Here is a 21,587-nt window from a genome sequence, read left to right as displayed (position 1 = left end):
TCAAGGATTGAGCTCATTTGTTAATTGAATGTGTTCATGCATATGTTGAAGATGTCGGAGCTCATGCTAATGTTCCTTGACTTGCTTACCTTTGAAGCTGCAACAAGTATTCATGGAATATGGATATAATTGTCATCTAATAACTACAAGAAGAAAAAGATAGATAAATGAAATCTTATAGGAAGGAGAATATTCTTAAAGAAAAATAGAAAGAAAGAAAAAAGTGGGATACAAATAACAAATCCATGTTAAAAATATACACAGCTTAACTATACTGATACACCTTCATTATGGACCAAAACAAAAAAAAAAAACAAAAACCTTAAATATTTATATGTAATATTTAATAATGTACACAACCAAAACATTAATCAAATCAAAAAATACATATAATGTCAGTCACTGGCAACCGGTGATTCAGTTTGTGATTCAGGTTGTGATTCAGGTTCACATTCATGCTGATACGACGTCGTTGCACCACCTGAAACCAACTGAGGCTTAAGCTTAACATCCCACAAATCACTAAACGCCGCCGCATCACTTCCTCTCCTCCTTACCTCAACCATCGCCACCTCCGCCGTCAACCGGTAAACCTCAATCTCAATTCCGAAATTACCATTCAACCCTTCCAACTCAACCCCACATTCCTTCTTCCACCTCACCCCCATTCCCTCCGCCGCTCCAACTTCCTCCACCACCTCAATTATCCTCTCCGGCGACTCCCTTAAAACAAACCTCTCCGCCCCATCAAACTCCCCAAACAACCCGGATAAATCCAAACCCGAAGAAAGCGATATGATATCAAAAGCGTTCAAATTCATCACCTCCGACCCATCACCCTTACACCCGATTCCAACTCCATGCCCGTGATCAGACCCATAATCGTCCTCATGAAACCTTATCTCTTTATACCCTTTTCTAAACCACGGATCCCGGGTCATTTCCTCCACGGTGATCCGGGTTTCCGGGTTCGTATCAAGTAACTTCGACAAAAACCGCCGCAGATCCGGCGACATCCACCGCGGACACCGGAATTCACCTTTATAGATTTTCCGATACATAACCATTAAATTCTGATCGTTAAACGGAAGATACCCAGCAGCAAGAACAAACAAAACAACCCCACACGACCAAACATCAACCTTAGCCCCATCGTATCCTCTCTTAGCGAGAATCTCCGGCGCCACGTAAGCAGGTGTCCCACAAAGCGTATGAAGCAACCCATCGGGTCGGATCTGATCCGTAACCGCACTTAACCCGAAATCCGAAACCTTTAATTTCCCATTCTCGTCTAATAATAGATTCTCCGGTTTAAGATCACGATGAAAAACTCCACGCGAGTGACAATATCCAACGGCGGAGATTAACTGATGAAAATACCGACGGCTAAGATCCTCACTGAATCTCCCCTTTGAGATCTTCGCGAAAAGCTCACCACCGCGAACGAAATCCATGATGAAGTAGATTTTCGTTTTCGTCGCTAAAACTTCGTGGAGACGAACAATGTGAGGGTGATGAAGACGACTCATGATGGTGATTTCGCGTTTCACGTTTCCGGTGAGACCGGTGCCGGAGAGTTTCTTCTTGTTGATTATCTTGACGGCTACGCCATGTCCCGTTTGAATATTGCGCGCGTAGTGAACTTTGGCGAACGCGCCGCAACCCACGACTCTTCCCAATTCGTATTTTCCAAAAAGGGCGGTAACTTCCGGCGCGTGTTCGATCTCCGGCATTGTTATGGTTACCAGAGACCGAACCCTAATAATGGCAACGAAAATGAAGCAAATGGAAAATGAAAATTGAAGCTGGAATTGGTGAATATAAGGTTTGAGATGAAACGGGTAGCTCGCAAAATTCTGTTTTTATTTTGTTATGGGTTTGATATGGATAGATTTTTGTTTTTGGGTAGAGAAAAAAAAGAGAGTTTTTTGAGTTTTTTTTTTTCTTTTCTTTTTCTGGTTAGGTTGCGGCAGGTTCGGAGTGATGGAGAGAGAAGGAGAGAAATGGGAGGTGGTGTGGGACACACGTGTAGGTCGTGAAAATTGGTCAAGTTCATAGATTTGGCCACGTGTATATGCCTTGTGAATTGAAAAGGGTATATGCTATGCTTTATTAATTTGGATTTTGTGGTTATATTTGGTTGAATGGAAGGAAGGTTCCTTTGTGAAAGTATGGCATAAATTAAGATTGTATACTATTTTTTGTTTTGTTTTGTTTAGACTTGTGTGTTTGAAATTACGAGGAATGATAATGACCTAGATGACGAAGAGGTTTCATCAAAGTATACAACATTGTCAACTACTTCTTTTATTATAAGCAACATTGTCAACTACTAATTTTACACTCATTTAAAAATATTTGAACGAGTTATAAAGATATGAATAATTTAGGCAACTTTTAGATGAGTGCTGGTTGCTAATGAAAATAGTTAATGAGATTAGGCGGGAGAAATAGCACTTTATTTTCTATAAAGTAGATTTCGAAAAAGTATATGATTAAGTGGATTGGAATTTCCTTCTATTCTATTTATGATGGAAAAAAAAATAGGATTTCGTGAAAAATGTAGAAATTGAATTTTAGAAATATTTAAGATTGTCTTCAGTTTCTATGTTAATAAACGGAAGCCCGACTAAGGAATTTAAGATGGATTGAGGTTTACGTTAAGGAGACCCTCTTTCTCCATTCCTTTTCTTAATTGTAACCGAAGGATTTAATATGTTGATGAAGAAAGTGGTGGATTCAAGGAAATTGATGGATTCAAATTTGAGAGAGGCGAGTATCGATTTACGTATCTGCAATATGCAGATGACATCATGATCATTTGTGAGAAAAGTTGAACGAATATCCACAGTATTAAAGCAATTTTGCTCCGCTTAGAACAATGTTCGGATTAAAAGTAAATTTTCATAAGAGCTAGATTGTTGGATTTAATGTTCCCCAATTTTGGATTGTTGAGGCAGTAAGCATTTTGAAGTGTAGAGTTGGTTCTTTACCCTTAAACTTTCTCGCTCTTCCAATTGGGGCGAATCCAAACATATTAGATACTTGAAATCCAGTGATAAAGCTGGTGAAATCTCGGTTAAACCAATGAAAGAGCAACCAGTTATCTATTGGTGGTCGGATTGTGATTTTAAAATCGATTTTATATACGATCCCACTACTTCATCTCGTTCTTCAAGGCATTTGGAGGTGCGTGAGGGTTCATATGCAAGTGGATTGGAGTTTAGTCTGTTCTGCACAACGACAAACGGAAGCAATTGGATCAATTTGAAAGCCTATTAGGAAGAGGTAAATTGTTGTCACCGAAATTCTCAGTAAACTGGTTTGCTGCATTGCTTGTTATTTCGGTGATTCTTCATTCTGTGTTTTGGAACAAATATGCTAAAAATAAAAAATAATTATTTCCAGAAACAATCCCGAACATTTAAAAGCAAATTTTGCACCTATCAGATTGTATCATGATGCTAAATTTAAAACATCTGTATCTTTATTTCCTACATTTAAATAGAATATTTTGTCCTTAAGTCTTTTTGATTTCAGGCAAAGGGGGGAGAAAAAGTATGATTTTGATATTATATATTCTCATAATCTCTATGCCAAACATGATATAAAATGCTTTTACTACTAACCATTGTTTGATGTTTGATTTAGGAACTTTACAAAAGTTTATTAGTTTTCATAGACAGGTTAATTGGCTAGCTATCAGAAGACCATCATTTGGTGTAAGGCCATTTGGCATCAGAAGATCCAAGAAATTGGCGTCAGAAGACGAGATCAAGATGTTGGCGTCAGCAGACGTGATCAAGATCAAGATGCACGGAAGAAGCTATGATGAGCTAAAGCATCTAAATGAAAAATATTCGTTCGTTATGAGTTGTGAACTTTCTAAAACGAATCTTGTTCGAACAAGCTTTAACTCTGATATTCTACAATTCTTCAAAGAAGTATTTCTGCTCTGACACTGTGATGGGTTCAAAAGTTATAAGCCTTATGAAAAAAGAGGTTGTTAACCTACGGTATAATATCTCGCACGCTCACTCTGATTCAATACATGTGTGCTCTGATACAACGTATGTTTTAGAAGTTGTGAACTGTTTGAAAATATGGTTAAATCAAACTCTAACACCTTTCACTGTTCATAAGTCGTGGACTGTCTAAAAGGAAGGTAGTCATGTGTTGATAACACATATTGTTAAGAAGTTGTGAACTTTCTAAAAGTATGCACAACGCCACATAAGGGAAAAGACAACGTTTTTTTTTTTGCATTGATAGCGCTTAAAAGCACTGCCTATACTGGCGCTATTGTATGTAAACACAACGCTTTTCTTTAAATGCAAAAGTGCTGCCTTATGTCCCCTTTAGGCAGCACTTCATTTTAAAAGTAATTTCTATTGTACATTTAGGCATTACTTTTTTCTTGAAAAGTGCTTTCGATTGTCCCCCTTTAGATAGCGCTTGTAAAAGCGCTGTTTAATGAATCTTTTAATTCTCTTTTAGGCAGCGCTTTCTTTAAAAGCGCTTTTTATTCTCCACTATATGCATCACTTTTTTTATAAAGCACTATCTAATTTCTCAGTATTTTTTTAAAAAATTGCTGTCTAATTTCTCATTTAGGCAGTGTTTTTTTTAAAGCGTTGTCTATTGTGCATGTATGGCAACGAATTTTTGTTAAAACGTTGGCATAAGTCTTATTTTCTTAATAAAATAGCAGCACATTTTTTAGAAGCGTTGGCACAACATGAAAATTCATATAAGTCGGGGTCCATTCCGGTCCCTTATCTTTAATAAGTTCCAAACTGATCCTTTAAATGTTGAAAAAGGTCCACGTTAGTTCTTTTCGTCCATTTTTTTTCAAACGGCGTCAACTTTTGCTTGGGTGGCATCTGACGTGGCACATGTTTGTACGTGTGGCATCTCTTTATCATCAAAGTAATCAAATATTCCAAAAAAAAAAATCAAAATTTTATCCTACATTAGGAATCAAACCTATGACACATTGATTGCAACAAAATGTGTTTACCACTACACCTCTTCAACTTTTATAATTTTATTTACAAATGAGACATATATTTACTGTTAATCTTTATCTTCTTCATTTATATTTCTGACTGGAATAATATACTTTCCTCAACCTGGGTTTTTAAATCTGGGTTTCAAAATCATAAACCCAAAAGCCCCAAATTGTTAAATGGGATTAACAATGTCAAAAGTGTCAAAATTGCCCTTTCAAACAACTTCGATTCTGTTCTACCCAAGCTTCTCAAGAACAAAACTAAAACCACTTACTTCAAGAAACCAAAATGGAACACCGCCATTTTAGCCTTCGAGATCGCGGGCGTTATGTCCAAGCTTCTTCATCTATATCAGTCTCTCTCTAATGGTACGATTGTTTGTATAAAAAATGACGTCGTTATGCTTGAAGGTGTTCGGAAGATTATCTCCAATAATGAATCGTTCTTACCCGGACTCGCTTGCACTGAGTTTACAAAGGCTTTACGAGTCATTGCTAACTCGGTTACCCAACTCAGTTAACGCTTCTCGAGTTTGCTGTGTAGATGCTTTTAAATTGGCTGCATTTTGTGGTAAAACATTCTTGTGTGCGTGTAATATCACCCAGAATGAATTCTAAAAGCAGAAGCTACAAATTTTAGCTTTAAGTAGAATCAATTCTACTTTAATAGAACCAAACATGTTAAAATCACTGCAGAATCAATTACGCACTCTAAACGTGTTTTTAACCCTTCTAAAATTGAACCCAAACTTACACTAAATTTATTTGTTAAAAGACTTAAATGCACTTTTGGTCCCCTAATTTAAACTTCTTAAATAATTGATCTTCCTATTATAAAACCAGCTAGCTATTCTAGTCCCTTAATTTGAAAGGCCTTTGGAATTTTGTGGCCCCTAATGTAATTTTGCTTATGTGTGATGTTCATTAATGAGGTGACAACATTTTTATGAATCCATGTCATCAATTCAAATTATTTTAAAAACAAATTCAATATTTTAATTAATAAAATATTATAAATTTTTTAATTAAAGAAAATAATATTTAATTGTTCTATAAATCTGATTTGATGATATGTTGTTTCTAAGTTGTTTGTGGAATACTTTATGTTTTTTTATAACAACTTAAATATTGTTTTCTTTAATTAAAAAATGTTTACAGTATTTTATTAATTAAAATATTAAATTTGTTTTTAAAATAATCAAAATTGATGACAGAGATTCATAAACATGTTGCCACCTCATTAATGAACATGACACATAAGCAAAATTGGATGGAGACTATAAAAATTCAAAGTCCTTCTAAATGAAGGAACTAAAATCGCTAATTTTGTAACAGGGGGTTGAATTGTTTAAAACAACCAAATTAAGAGATAAAAAATGTATTTAAACCTTGTTAACATTAATTCTTAAAATATTTGTTTAAATAAAATATATTAGGTATTAGAATAATACATTTTAGCATTTAAATATATTTAAATAATTACCAAAAAATAATTTAACTAAGACTATATATATATATATATATATATATATATATATATATATATATATATATATATATATATATATATATATATATATATATATATATATATATATATATATATATATATATATATATATATATATATATATATATATATATATATATGATTTTTACAAGATGATAAAAATAAAAATAAAATATTGCTTGAACTAAATAAAAGATATATTTATATTCTGTCTCTTCGACTTTCACTTCATTCATCATATAAAGCAAAACTTCAGATGTTATGTCCTTTACACTTAAAAAATGGATGATAATATGATAGACACTAGAGAAGAACTCATGCTTTCACCATCATCCAGTGAAAACAAAACTCTAAGAACTGCATATTTCCTCAAACCTTCCATCCAACACTCTCATTTTCTTCCATTCAAGAAGAATGGAAAAAATGGGTCAAAAAGTTACAACCAAAGTCTGAATATTTATGGATACAAACTGGAATTAACAATGCAATCAAAGCTTCAACGTATGAAATTGATGCTATCTATAATATTGCAGACTTTGCTACAGCCTCCATGGTTTGCAAATCATGGAACAAAGCTAGCCGTGACACTTCACTTTGCCTTGAGCTCCAACATCTTCAACAAGCTCAAAAACCATAGCATCTATAAGGAATTTTAGCCACAAAAGAAGAAGAAGAAGAAGAAAAGTAAGAAAATCTTTAAAACATTACCCGATTCAAATATTTTACAATTTTATAGCATAAGTGATTAGAAATGAAAACAAAGTTATCGTAGAGGTATCACATATTTTCCCTCCATTTCTATTTCCTCTATTGATGGTGTCAAAAGTGGTTATTAAATATATAAAAATTGTAATAGTAAAGACAAAGATTTAATAAAAATTGATAACCATCGTGTATGAGTTTGCAAAAAATTATATCCTCATTTTAAATTCACATAGTAAGCTACCTTTTTAATAAACTTTAATGAGTATTTATATTTAAAATATTCCGTTTACAATACATAATATATGTCACCAAAACATGAATTGAGATGAAATTGTATATGTTGTTGCTTGTATTAAGGGAGTGTTATAGTATAGTTTTTGGGAAAATTGAGTAAATAAATCACTCATTGATATATAAAAAATTAAAAAAAATTGAAAAACATAATTTTTTTTATAATATCTATATAAAATATTATTAGTCACTCACTAAATCATGTCATCAAAATAAAATCAACTAATTGAAAATAGATTATAATAACAAAATTGAAAACGATTTAAATTTATCAATTTACCTATATTTAATCAAGGAAATTACGGTCGATGAAAATACGGCGTACAAATTCAAAACAAAGTTAATAATTCTCATTTGATTAGGTCCGAAATGATACTTCATGAATTTTTTGTTGTTGTTTCGGCCATGGATCTGGTGGAGACAAAATAAAACAGGATTTAATAGAAGTAAATAAGACAACAAAACATAAATAACGTAAATGACAGAACAATATGATTGACCTGAGATTTTCTATGATTGTATAGGTTTGATTTGAGCGTCGCTGCAACAGATCTACCTCTCGCAAACATATCAACATATACGATCCAATCATACAAGTAGACATATGCGAACATATTTTACATATACGAACTAATATTAGATAAATATATAATGAAAAATCATATCAACAATGGATCAAGAGAAGGAGACAAATGAAGATTGGAATTTTGGGTGAGCGGCGTCGATCTATTAGAAGTAAACTCGAGTATGTATTTATAAGGAGCTCTTGGATAGGGTTTAATTTTAGGTTAATTTTAACATTATGTATTCTAGAAGATATTAACTTTATTTTTTGGGGTCAAAAGAGTAAAATATAAAGTATCAACTATATTTTTTTGGTTCAAAAGAGTAAAATATATAATATCAATTTTTTTGCACAACCATTTCAGCCCATGTTAGCAATTAGGCCCGAAATAAGATAGCCCATATCTCTTTCTCAAACATACCCAAACAACATTATTTCAAAACAAAAACTCTCAAGAAATTTATTTGACACCCCTACAATTTGCACCTGACACCCCTTATATTTTTCTAAAATGTCTATTTTACCCTTCAATTAAACCAAATGAAGGGTAAAATGTCTTTGTGGCTCCATTAAATATATTAATTTTTATTTTTAATCACTCAAAATATTTTCTTCAAACAGTGGTTCCTCTAAAGATTTTCATCCTCACTAAGTGTCCCTCCAACTTACGTCTATTGATAAATAATGACATAACACACACCATTGTAGTTTTTGGTGAATGAGCTTACATAGGCAATGACAGTGCGACCAAAGTCCAATGCCACGTGGAAATCTTTGATCTTACATTATCAACATTAAATAACTATATAGTGATTGAAAATCCATCCTTAAATTTGTCGCATAAGATGAACATCATACTTTTATTAGAAATGATCACTAATTTGTCGCTAATTTAGTCTTTAAATTTGTCACTAATTCTAATACACAATTCCTTTTTTTCCCCCCTTAATATGCATCTTCTAAGCCTAAGTCATTATAAGTATCTCTCTATGATGAAAAAAATTAAAAAATAATGTTTTTAAATTAGTGACATATTTAGAGACTAAAATAGCGACCATTTTTGGGTTTAAGTATCGTGTTCATCTTATTCGCTGGATTTAGCGACAACTTTTTTGTTGCTATATAATTAATTAATATTAACATAATGAAATTGTGAAATTTGAAACATAGCATACCATATCAACATCTTTGTCACACTACATTGTTACGTGTACAATTAATCAACCAAAAGCTACCATATGGTGTGTCACATCATCACCTTCTCAACACACGTTAGTTGGAAGAATCATTAGTGCGGATGGAAATTTTTAGATGAACTTTTGTTTGAAGGAAATATTTTGAGAAATCAAAAGTGAAAATTGATATATTAGAAGGATCACAATGATATTTAACCCTAAAATAAAATAATAAAATTTTTACCTTTTTTTTAAAACTTTTTATATATCATATTGGTTTTTTTCGAAAATCTGATATAACTTCGTAATTTTTGAGAAAATATTTTGTTCAATAGACTATATTTAGAAATTAATTTAAACACATAAAGTTAATTATTATCTATTCTTTGATGGATTCAATATGTATTGTAAGGTGTCATTAGTTTTTTCAAAAGTAAATGTAACATCATTAATAATAATTTACATTAGATACATTGAGAAATCAAAACAACTAGTTTAACTAATTACAAACTATTAGAATGGTCATGTACAGTGAGATTATGATAAAAATCTTTTAGATGACACAACATTGTTTGTTGTTTGTTTTTGAATTGGAGCCACTACAAACTATCACATGATGTTCATATTGTTGTTCACATTGTCTTCGGGAAACTAGTATTAAGATGAATTTGCAAAATGAGATGACAAAAGTTATTATCTCAATTGAAGCTAACCTTTCAGTTTGATACTCCCTTTGGTCCTATTTATAAAAAAAAAATTATCTTTTTAGATACATTGTTAAATAATGTATTAGGACGTACTGTCTAGATACATTATTGATTCAATGTATTTAAAAAGGAAATCTTTTCTTATAAATAGGACCGGAGGTGATATTATAATAAACTTTTTTGTAAGATAAAAAGTGAAGCAGCTAAAGCTCATACTGTGACATGAGCTCTGACATTTTCAACAAATTCATAAACAATAGAACTATAATGAATTTTAGGGGAAAAAATAAAATAAACAAAGTAACATAAAAGTGATAATGAAAGAAAAACAAAGTGAGTGTATTATAGATGAAAGTGTATATTGAATCTCCTATCACCATTTAAGGTATTGGGTTTAATTTCCTCCCACTTTTTGGCCTCATCGGGATTTTGGAATTTTTTGGTAAGAGGTAATTTCTAGAACTTGAACACTTGATAAATTGTCACCTATGTGATTATGCTTTGGTGCGATTGGTTAAGGTAAAGAAGAATAAATATGAAGTCAAGTGGATTTGGACTTTGGGTAATATGGGTGTAAGAAAAATTAAAAAGATTAGAAGAAAATGAGGGAAGAAAAATGGTGTAAATTCAACTCTATTTATAGATTGTATCGATATAGTTGCAAAAGGCTTAGAAGAGGAAGTACAAAGTTTATCCAAGATATATGATATCACACACTACCTGAATATGGTAGTTGCCTTTTATCGAATTACTTGCATGTTGGCTGCACAAGTAGCCTACTTATTAAAACACGGGGAATGATGTGTCGTTACACATGAAAGGTATGGGATGAAAAGTCAAAGAAGGAATTCATATTCTCCATATTAACAAGGAAAATAACCGATCCACTTTCCTAGTTTATGAGAGAAGAATACAATGACCATTCTCTGGGTTCTAAGATCCAGACCCTAGATACTCCTATAAATACCTCAACTATAAGGTTTAGATGGGGATGTTTAATTCACTTAGAAATCACTTAAATAAGAAGTTTTTCACCATCCAGTTAGCGTTCCCTAACACCATCAACAACCTTAAACCTCAGACAACCCTACATCATTTGGAATTGTCATTCACTGTAATCTTAGAAAATACAATTAGCACCCACAGTGGAGAATGTAAAATTAACCTGAGTCACACTCATTGTCACCAACCAGTCTCCTTCATCCTATTCTCCATGGGGTTTGTGGCATAAAGCTAACATATTGTTGTTAACGCCATAGAGGGAGCTTTCGCTGGTGGTGGAAAATCTCATTATTTCCGCCAGAAGTATGCCCGCCCAATTTTAACGGTGAATATTGTAATCCTCACTTCTGAGCCAGAGTCCAAAATCACCTTCTATAGCAAATATTCCAACGACATCCTCCCTTATAATAATGATATCATCATCATAACGATGCAGTATAATAATTGAGATGTAAAAATAGCATTGATTTACCCTAGATGCTCATTAGACATATTGACTTGGAGTGCCTTTGAGAGGCTTTGACATGGACTCAAATAACATCCAAGAATTCCAACGATCCCTAGTTGATCTTTCAAGAGAACACGTACATGTGAGAGATTGTATAACGCCCAAAACAATGTTTAGGTTAGAAGTAAGTGAAAAGACAATTAAGATAAAATAACTAATAGTTAACGTCTCATCACAATACAACGCTATCTTGGGATGACCTGACCTCATATGGTTAAGGTATGTCTTGTCCACCCGCCATTTGAACATGGAGTACCCACTTCCCAATGGGAAGGTTTGTATGGTCTGAGGGATCACGAGATTCCCCAAGGATTCTACTAGAACAAAATAGAAATGAAAAGGGAGAAAATCGTTGAAGATGCCACCCTATAAATAGGCGCATAAGAAATAGATGTAGAAAAAGAATAATAAAGTCACGAGCTAGAAGGACAAAATTCAAAAGAAAGCATATGAAATATGGGATGACAATGAAATAATTTTATCTTTAGATGAAGATCATGAAAGAAAGCGTTGATGGCATCACATCATTTAAGTGATGAAAAACATGACGTTACTGATTCTAAAATTGATGATAGTCCTTCATATAATGAATTACAAAATTCTTTTCATGAATTACATGAATAATTTTTTAAAATTTCTAGACAATGTTCAAATCAAAATAAAACTATTTTATAACTAGAAAGAATGGCTAATGACACAAAAGTGGAATTAGAATAAGTCTTAAATTCTACATGCAATAAATGTCAAGATCATGAGTCTAAAATTGTTGAATTAAACCAAATGATCAAGAAATATGAAAAAGGTCAATTTGATTTAGAAAATGTGTTAACTAGTCAAAGATATTCAATTAATAAATGTATACTTGGCTTTTCTAATTTTGATAAACCTATTACAAGTCAAACTATCTTTGTAAGGGCTACTAGTAAATTCAGCAATAAGGAATCAATAAAAGTTTGGTGTAAATAATCATAAAAGGTCTCATGATAGAAATAATTTTTATGTCAATAAAAGAAATCATGTTTTTAGCCTACTTGTTTTTATTATAATGCAAAAGGTAATACTTCTAATACTTGCTACATAAGAAATTATGGTATTCCTTATGGTAAGTATGTATGGGTGAGAAAGGAATCTAATCGAAGAGGATCCAAAGAACATTGGGTACCTGAGTATTATTAATTGTTTTTAAGGTATTTGAAGTTCATATGTTATTATTGTCAAATCAGGATTGCTCTTTCAAGACATAAGACTATGATATCAACTTTGTATTCATATGCTTGTATTGTGAAGAAGATAAGTATATTTATATCGAATGTATCATTTCCCTTATATTATTATACTTTTGGATTTTACTCTTTTTATTTTTGATAATGTTAAAAAGGAGAAGAAGATAAGTATATTTATATCGGATGTATATTTTGTATTAGTTTCGTAACACTACCCTTAATTGTGCAAGACTAACTATCAAGCACGATGTCTCCAAGATACAATAGCTCAGTTGAATACTAATATGATTACTATTGCACAATAAATAATCTAGAAATACACCCTCTATGTTACAAAGACCGCTTTAAATAATTTTTCAAATAAGAAGAAATTTAAATAATTCTCCCATGAGAATCCAATAATGAAAATTTTACCACCCTAATTAATTTTTCGAATGAGAAGAAACTCAAATAATTCTTCATGGAATCTAAGAAAATATTCAAAAAAGCTTGGCGCTTCGACAATTCTAGACAAATCTAAAACGTGAGTAAGAAGAGTAAGTATGAAAAAACTCATAAGTAATTTTTTATGTGTTTTAAAATGAGACACTATCACTCCTAACAAGGTAATGTGAGACTCATATATTTTCTCAATTAACACCCAAACACACATAATTTTCTAACAAGATAGAACTTAAGAATTGTTTTCAAAATTGAAAATTTAAATGTTTCCATTGGCAAAATTGTTTATTATAATTATTTACCATCTTATTGTAAACAGGTAAAGTAAACATACATTTTTAACAATATAAAATATTTGTACAAAAGTAAGCAAAACCTCATTCATAATAATTCACAATGGATACATTAAAAAATCAGGACAAATACTTGAGCTAGCAAACTATTGGAATGGTCATGTATGATAAGATTATGGTAAGAATCTTTATAACCATCAATAAGGGAGACGTTTCTATAAACTTTCCACAGGCCCAATGGTGTACAAACCATGGAATATTTTAAGTATTTATTTATTTTAAAGATGTCACAAGGTGGTTTGTTGTTTGTTTATGAAGCGGTGCAACTGCAGACTATAACATAATGTTCATTTGAAGAAGTTGCAGTGTGAGATGGAAAAAGCTATTATCTAGCCTTTCAATCTCAAAACATGATGAACTCTTTTATTGATGCAAAGTGAGGCAATTAAAACTCATTTTGACTTGCTTGAGTTTCAAAAGAATTGCGACTCTTCACTCTGTACATGAGCTCCTATATCTTCAACCGTTCATAAACAGTAGAACCTATAATAAATTTTAGGAAAAAAACAAACAAATGTCAAATTTTTTAATCAAAACTAAATAATTCACACATGTTAATCTATCATATAAGAAAGTTCACATACTTCCTCATCTCTAACCTATGCCACATCAGCCTCTCTTCTCACAAAATTTCACATCATTCACTTCCCATTGTGTGTTGCAGCAGTTGTAAGGATTGAACTTTAAAGCTCCAACCTCTCATGATTTTGCAGTTACAGATTATTTACTTCCTCTGTGCATTCACGTTCCAAACTGCTTACAGCACTAATGACCTCATATAATGCTTTGCATATTTATCAACCACTTTCATTCTTCTTATTTCCACGTTTAATTCCGTGTGATGTGAAATTGCATGATCATGTGTGAGTCAGAGGGATCCTGATTGAAGATTTGCGTTAGGTTGTATGTATGTGATGGTGGAAGACGTCAGTTATGAGTGGATCGCGGTCGTAGCTACTGATGATGGTGGTGGTCTACATGGGTTATCACGGTTTGAAGCGCCGTGGTGTGGAGGTTATGCATGGTGTCGGAAATGTTGGTAGTGCTCCAGTGTGTTTCCGGATCTGTCTTTTTTTCTTTTTTTTCTTTTTTACTTTGTTGTGTTGTAACTTGCAGGCTACATCTCATAATAATGCTTATAAGGCGAATTTTTTTCTTTTCACTTTCGTTTCAATTCTTTTATTAACGATTTGTGAGGTGTTTTCATTCCATTTTATTGTTTAGATATGTATTTTTTTGTTATTTTGTTTTATGAATTCCATCTCTATAATATTTTCTATATTAATCATGGATATTTTCTATATTAATCATGGATATGTTATTTGCGTGATATATGATGTTTCTTATTTCATGTTTCTTTTTTATTCAAGGGCAATGCCATCAACTACCATTGCTGGAAGAAGAAGTGGAAGAAGTGAAATAAAGAAGTGGAAGAAGTGAAATAAAGAAGTGGAAGAAGTGAAGTCTGAAATATTTGATTATCTTAATAGTGCTGAAGATTCTTTGTAGAAAATATTTATGAATGCATTATAGAAATCATTTACTCAAACCCTTGAAAATCAGATAACAAGGAGTAGCAAAATCTTTTGTAACAAAGAAACCATAATAATTGAGTTTTTTTCCATTATTTTATGATGCGAAATATATTTATCCATTTTTATTTGATGATTAATGTTTTTTGTGTTTGTCCTTAGATGTTTGGTCATATGGATTGTTATAGACTAACACTTAATCTACAAACTCATTTGTCCCAATATATTATTAAAGTTATTTATAATTATAATTAATTTAAAAATAATTTATGAATAAAAAATAGTTTACCTAAAATAATAATTTACATAATATAACTTTTATTTTGAGACTAAGTATAATTAATATAATTTTGATATATATATTTTTTAAATTGGCCGTGCCTATATTTTTTCTTTAATATATTAAAGCAAAAATAGTTTAATATTTGAAAAAATAATAAAAGAAAGAATAATTATGGAAACGAGGTTTTATATAATATATAAAAGGAAAGAAAATAATGTAAATTTAAATAGGGAGACATTTTTCAAGTATATATATATATATATATATATATATATATATATATATATATATATATATATAACAAATTTACTAATGATTGAAATATTTTTATAATTAATGACAAAAAAATATTTATATACAAATAACTATATTGATTAAATTAATTTTATATACGAGAAAAAATAACTATAATTATGAATATTATTATTACACATTTAATATAAATTTATAATATTAAATTCATTGATTGATTGCAATTTTTAATTTTGATTTAATGTGATTGTAATTTTTTAACTTCTTATACACCTGTTTTCTTGATATGGAAATTGTTTCGTTAAGTAATTGGTATATTATTACAAAATGACGTTTAATTTTTTTTACTTTAAGTGCAAATGGTAATAAATAAACTTCATTGATCGATTGAATATTATGTTTGAGTGATATTTATATTAAATCTTAATAATTATCGAAATTATAAATATTATAATATGTAAATAACTGTAACACCCCATACATAACTGACTAGTATATTATGCATGAAACGTTAAAATTGATATTGAGTACATACAAAAGCTATAGTTATAGAAAGATCCATATAAAATACAACATGAAATTCTACTAAGAAGCATAATACATGAGTCTTCAATGGATCTTGCACAGCGGAAAGAGAGATTTGACGAGGTCTTCGAGCCAACACCACTTCCAAGTCTTCAGTCCGAACCTGCTTCTGACCAAAAGCTACTAAACCACACCTGAAAAAATACATAAGTTGATTGGGGTGAGATTACTAAATCTCAGTGAGTCCTCCTATCCTATGGGTCCACTCGGATCTACAGGGTACATGCATCAAAACCGAATCCACCATTGGTTCGGGGTTTATCCTTACATCCGGTACAAGCACGGAGAAAACAAGGAATCGTCCACCATAGGACTCATCATATCACAAGTATAACCACAAACAAGTATGCCAAAACCCATACCCATGTATGGGGAATCCAGAAGTGTCACAACCTTCGGCTAGATTATAGAATGAACGCACCCTCGATGGGTTCACCCATGCCTATTGTCAAGAGACTCATACAAGCACACTGCAAGAGTAGTTAAGCGGGTTCGCACAAGCCTATTTGGCCGCGAGATGACATTAGCCTAAATGGCGTCATTGTCCCGGTAACTACCTGTACGCACATGTGTTCACACCAAGTACTGAACCGCCATCTTGACACATGAGCCCACCGGGCGAAAGCCTAGTAGTAGTCTACATGACTTCACTAGAGGTGAGTTATCGAAAATGTATTGGCCTACGTGGCCACATAATCCCACCATACCGAGCACGCAAGTGTGTTAACGCCAAGTGAGTAAAACCCCGTACGGAAACTCACGAGCACACTGCAACGGTAGCTCAGGTGCGCGACCTTTGATCACATCATCGGACTATTCTACGGACTCCATGGTCCAGGAAAATACCTTGACTTCATAGTAAGAGGTATATCCCAATCTAGCCACCGGCCACTTCGATTCAAGCATACGTACATACAACAAGCGTAAGGTCATAAACCAAACCAATCCGAATGTTTAACCAAAACATTTGGATATCAACATATTTCCATACTTGTTCTCATCATAGTATTCAGAATCAATCACAATTGGATAGACAAGAACTATAGAATAAACATATTCAATATTACGCATAACATTCCACGTAAGCAGTCGAACGGAAATAAAGGCAATGCGTGTCATAAAACGTCACGCATTAAACGTACATATGTATACTAATGGTTAAGGAGGAGTTTGGTTACGATTGAAACCAGAACTGCACTCAAGGGTAAGAAAACAGAATTCTGCAATCAGCATCTTCCGCTTAGCGGCCTCACGTCCGCTTAGCGGGCTCGCGACAACATTTACTTCTGGAATATCCGCTGGGCGGCCTTCGCCCGTCCGCTTAGCGGACTCGCGATAATCTGCAGAATTACAACAACATCCGCTAAGCGACCGTAGTCCGCCTAGCGGACCATCATTATTGCAGAAAAACTCAGAACATATCAGTTCCGTAATGGGGTGTCTATACCCCTCAAAACCACCTGCATGCAACAACCAAAGATATATCCAGCCAGCAAATATCAAAAGCAACTAACAATTAACACAATTATCATGTTAGTGTCATGGATTTATGATTATTTTCTCACAATCCCTAAACCCCAATCACTAACCCTTTCATGCAAATCCCCAAGTTACTATCTAAGGACTCACCTTGGATTTAGGGAGGTTAGAAAGATGTTCTTTGCTGCCATTGGACTTCCACCATGGTCAAAGTTTCACTTTATCTTCATCAAACCCGTAGCTCCTCTTTAACACACATTCAGCATTGACCACCCTACTTCAAACTCGTTTTTCTCCACAAATAAACAAGATATTAGAACGAAATAATATACCAAATCGAAGAGAATTCCGTGTAGAATCCAAATCTTCGAGAATCACCTGAATCGGAGTTGTGAGCAGAGAGTTATGATCAGATTAGTGAGAGCTGTCCATGAAATACGAAAATGGAACTTGAATGGAGATGCAAAGCTTCTTCTACTTCTCTTTCCACTTTTTCTTTCACAAATTCTGAGTTTGGAATAATGTGTCTCTAACTAACCAATCATGTGCCATGCAATATAAGGTTAAGGTCCATAACACCCTCTAACTAAGTCATATTTACACCATTGCCACTTAGTTAGTTTCTAACCAATTCCTTTTGGTTCTAACTAATCCACTCACCATCTTAGTCACTTATAATGCATATTAATAATCATGCTTACACAATTATGGGGTATTACATTCTCCCCCCCTTAAATAGAATTCATCCTCGAATTCCTCCTGTTCACCATGAAAACCAACAACTCATATCTCTCTAATCAAGGGAAAGAATGTTACTCACATTCGTCTTTAGATAATCTCACTACTCTGTCTGAGGATCATTCCATAAGAAGAAACACGACCCATCAAAATACTTGCGTCCCACTATACATGATTAGAAACCTTAACCTTCAAGCAACACGTCTATTCAGATACTTCGTCTTGACATACCTGGGGAAAGATCCTTCCAGGGTCCTTGACCTTCACTGCTCTGCACTGAATCTCCAGAACTTCAAAAACTCTAATAATCCACTCATGTCGGATATCCTTCGTTTCATTCTCTGGTGTGTTCACCCTCGTTCAACAAACATTACTGATTCACTCAGCTCCTTGAATTATTTCCCACTTGAGAATTACCGCCACAACGTCGCTTCTGTGATAACACTTCAAGTTATTCTCCACTCGAGTCCATATAATGTCATTAAGTGATCTCCAAATTCCTCGGTCTTAACCTCTGGTTCCCAAAGTCTTAGGATGATTGTCTCAAATTTACCTTTATCTATATACTGAATCTCCTTACTTTAACCCTTACTCCAGTTTAGACATAACAACTGTCACCGTAAACCGCGAAGGTGTAACCATCTTGCAACTATAGCCTTGACATTCGACAACTTCGAACAAGATTTTACTGATAAGAGGCGAAATTCAACAACTGGCCTGTAACCATTGTCCTAATCTTCCTGTACAATCATAGTACACAAGGCATAACCACAAAGAACTTGTGCCAGCTGAATGTCTCCACTAGCCTTTAGCATTCTGGCGATCACGATACTATGTCCAACCCTTGATGCTTACAAGTTCAACTGATGATCTACGAACATCGGATCACACGTCATCCACAAGGTCTCTTCCCAATCTGGCCCACTGTCGGTATCTCTCGTGGTTATGGCGGATCCCCGAGAGAGACTGACAAAACGAAATGCTGCTTCGACGAGTTCCTCTTGGGAAGATACTCCCACTCCAAGAGAAAATCCTACAATTAGTCCGTTCCTTCCTACCTCAGACCTATTTGGTTCTTCCTCGATCCGTTGCGCTACTCTGATTCCAACAATTCACACACCTTGAAATCCTCTGAGTTACGCTATATCCATAGTTCAGTTAGTTTTCATTAATACACAATAATTCCTTATCTACAGTTGTCCAAATACTACATGTGCCAGGAATCCATATACATCCATCGCCGACTACTACTCTTCAAAGTTGCATACTCTCCAGAACCAAGCTTCTACTTACTCTGCCATTCCATATAGTTCATCTACCACAACTTAGGCACACGTTTCGATCCCAGGGCATTGAAACCCAAAAATTCACTGACTTAGAGGTTCGCCCTATCACTGATTTCCACAACGTACAACTGCTATGTTTTTCATTCCAACAAATCTTTGTTGCTCAACTGATATATCGAACCCTTCACAATGTACTGCAGCTCATGATAACTCTAGCAGTTTTACACAACTTCTACCCAACCATACACCTTCATTCTCTTAGTGTGGTATCACCTCTGATAACTCGTGCGACTTACTGATATAACAATCCTCCCATAACCACACTCCATTCACACAGTCATCTAATGTATGTTCCACCTCTGAATCAGACACTGAACTGACTTCCTCGGCGGCTGCATCCTTCATTGCAGTGCTTCTAACAGTCAGAGTGTAGCCACAATGCAAGAAATTGCACTTTGCACTTCGAACATCTCTCTTATAAACTCCTTAGCAGTTCTCAAACCAAAATGTCCATGCTTTACCAAGATTAACACTTCTCCACTCAGAGTATCTAGCAATACCTTACCAGACACATCACACATCGAGCCGATCCAAGATACAACCTGCATATTCTATCACCGGTCGCCAATGGTACATGATACCCACTCACTATGCTGACCAGGATATCATGACCACACATGAGTCTCACTCTAGACACTCATGCAAGATTTCCAACTTAACACTTCATGAAACGGGAACATCCCAAGGTACAATCTGATACTAACTCACGCGATCACGATCACTCAGGGTCTCCATAAGTATAGTATTGGATCTTGATCCATTTCACCATCGGCTGTCTAGTCATTCCTCTACTATCGAGCGCGACGTATGGATTCTTATCCCACATACCTTATGAGAGTCTGGATCTGTGTCTCACGAGTGCCAAATCAGAATTCTACCTTGAGCTTCAGATCACCTTTGTCCCACACATGTCAGAAAAAGGATTATTCACGCATCTTGTGCACGATAGCGATACTGTGGCATTATACCCGTCTGGTAGTACCAACATGGTGGTCTAACTCCGAGGCCATGTATCCAGGTAAACTACCTCAGTGGCGTATAATGATCTCCACGCGTATCCTAAAGTCACAACCGACAAGTGTCTGAACAAGCTTCCAATAGGCTCATCGTTCCTCAAGTCCTTCGAATCACACTCCTCAGGATGCTAAAACCTGAGAGTGCTACACACCAAGGTTTACTTACTTGGAAAGCCAAAACGCCAAGCACGAAGATTGAAGTTCAACTTCGGATTACCATGCAGTGCGCGTACCCACTCGTCCCACGCATGCATGAGATTCCAAGGATAGTTCAGTCCAGATAGGAATACTATGGTTCCTAACAACCAACTCAACTGCGATCATCCTACTGACGTTCCAGATAGATCTTAGTTCTTACTCGCCTGAACGCCTAACGCCAAGCGTAGTTCTATGGCTTCACTCAGGGTCAGACAAACAACAACTAACAAGAACTTAGGTCACTGCATTTCATGCTTCTACATCATTTCATATTCCATCTAGCGTAGTTCTAGAACTTAAATATGAAATGATGAGAACAGAAATACACATCCTCTTCTATCGACCGAGTATTCAGGCCTCACCCAATCGTAAGCTACCACGCTCGTACATTCCACCAACCCTTACTAGGAAACTACTCTCGCTTAGGGTGCTTCAAGTTGGATCAGGATCTAATACTTCGTCCATCCAACTACTGTCCGTACCAGCGCAAACAGAAAGGTCTAACTCTTCTATCCGCATTTCCAGGGGTCATTCTGTCCTATCAGCTCATCCGTCATACTTAACACCGACAGCATCATCAGTACTGAATCCTACTAATTCCCAGCTCAACACCTTCGGAGAATCTCACTTACAAGGCCCTATCTCAATCCTTACTGGTTTTCCCTTG

The 21,587-nt window shown here is 34.1% G+C and overlaps 1 protein-coding gene across 1 annotated transcript; it reads right to left on the bottom strand.

Moving 5' to 3' along the window:
* Positions 1–310: 310 nt before the first annotated feature.
* On the bottom strand, positions 311–1,993 carry LOC131629100 (CBL-interacting serine/threonine-protein kinase 11-like). Its single transcript, XM_058899898.1, has one exon. It carries the CDS (start codon positions 1,731–1,733, stop codon positions 396–398), a length of 1,338 nt encoding a protein of 445 aa, XP_058755881.1. The 5' UTR covers positions 1,734–1,993; the 3' UTR covers positions 311–395.
* Positions 1,994–21,587: the final 19,594 nt, after the last annotated feature.

This window comes from Vicia villosa, unplaced genomic scaffold (assembly GCF_029867415.1).
Source record: "Vicia villosa cultivar HV-30 ecotype Madison, WI unplaced genomic scaffold, Vvil1.0 ctg.000509F_1_1, whole genome shotgun sequence".
Lineage (NCBI taxonomy): Eukaryota > Viridiplantae > Streptophyta > Magnoliopsida > Fabales > Fabaceae > Vicia > Vicia villosa.
The sequence above is the reverse complement of the archived record's forward strand: the minus strand, read 5'-3'. Positions and strand labels throughout refer to the sequence as shown.

Coding starts and splice junctions, on each gene's coding strand:
- LOC131629100 (XM_058899898.1), bottom strand. CDS start 1,733: ATGCCGGAGATCGAACACGCGCCGGAAGTTACCGCCCTTTTTGGAAAA.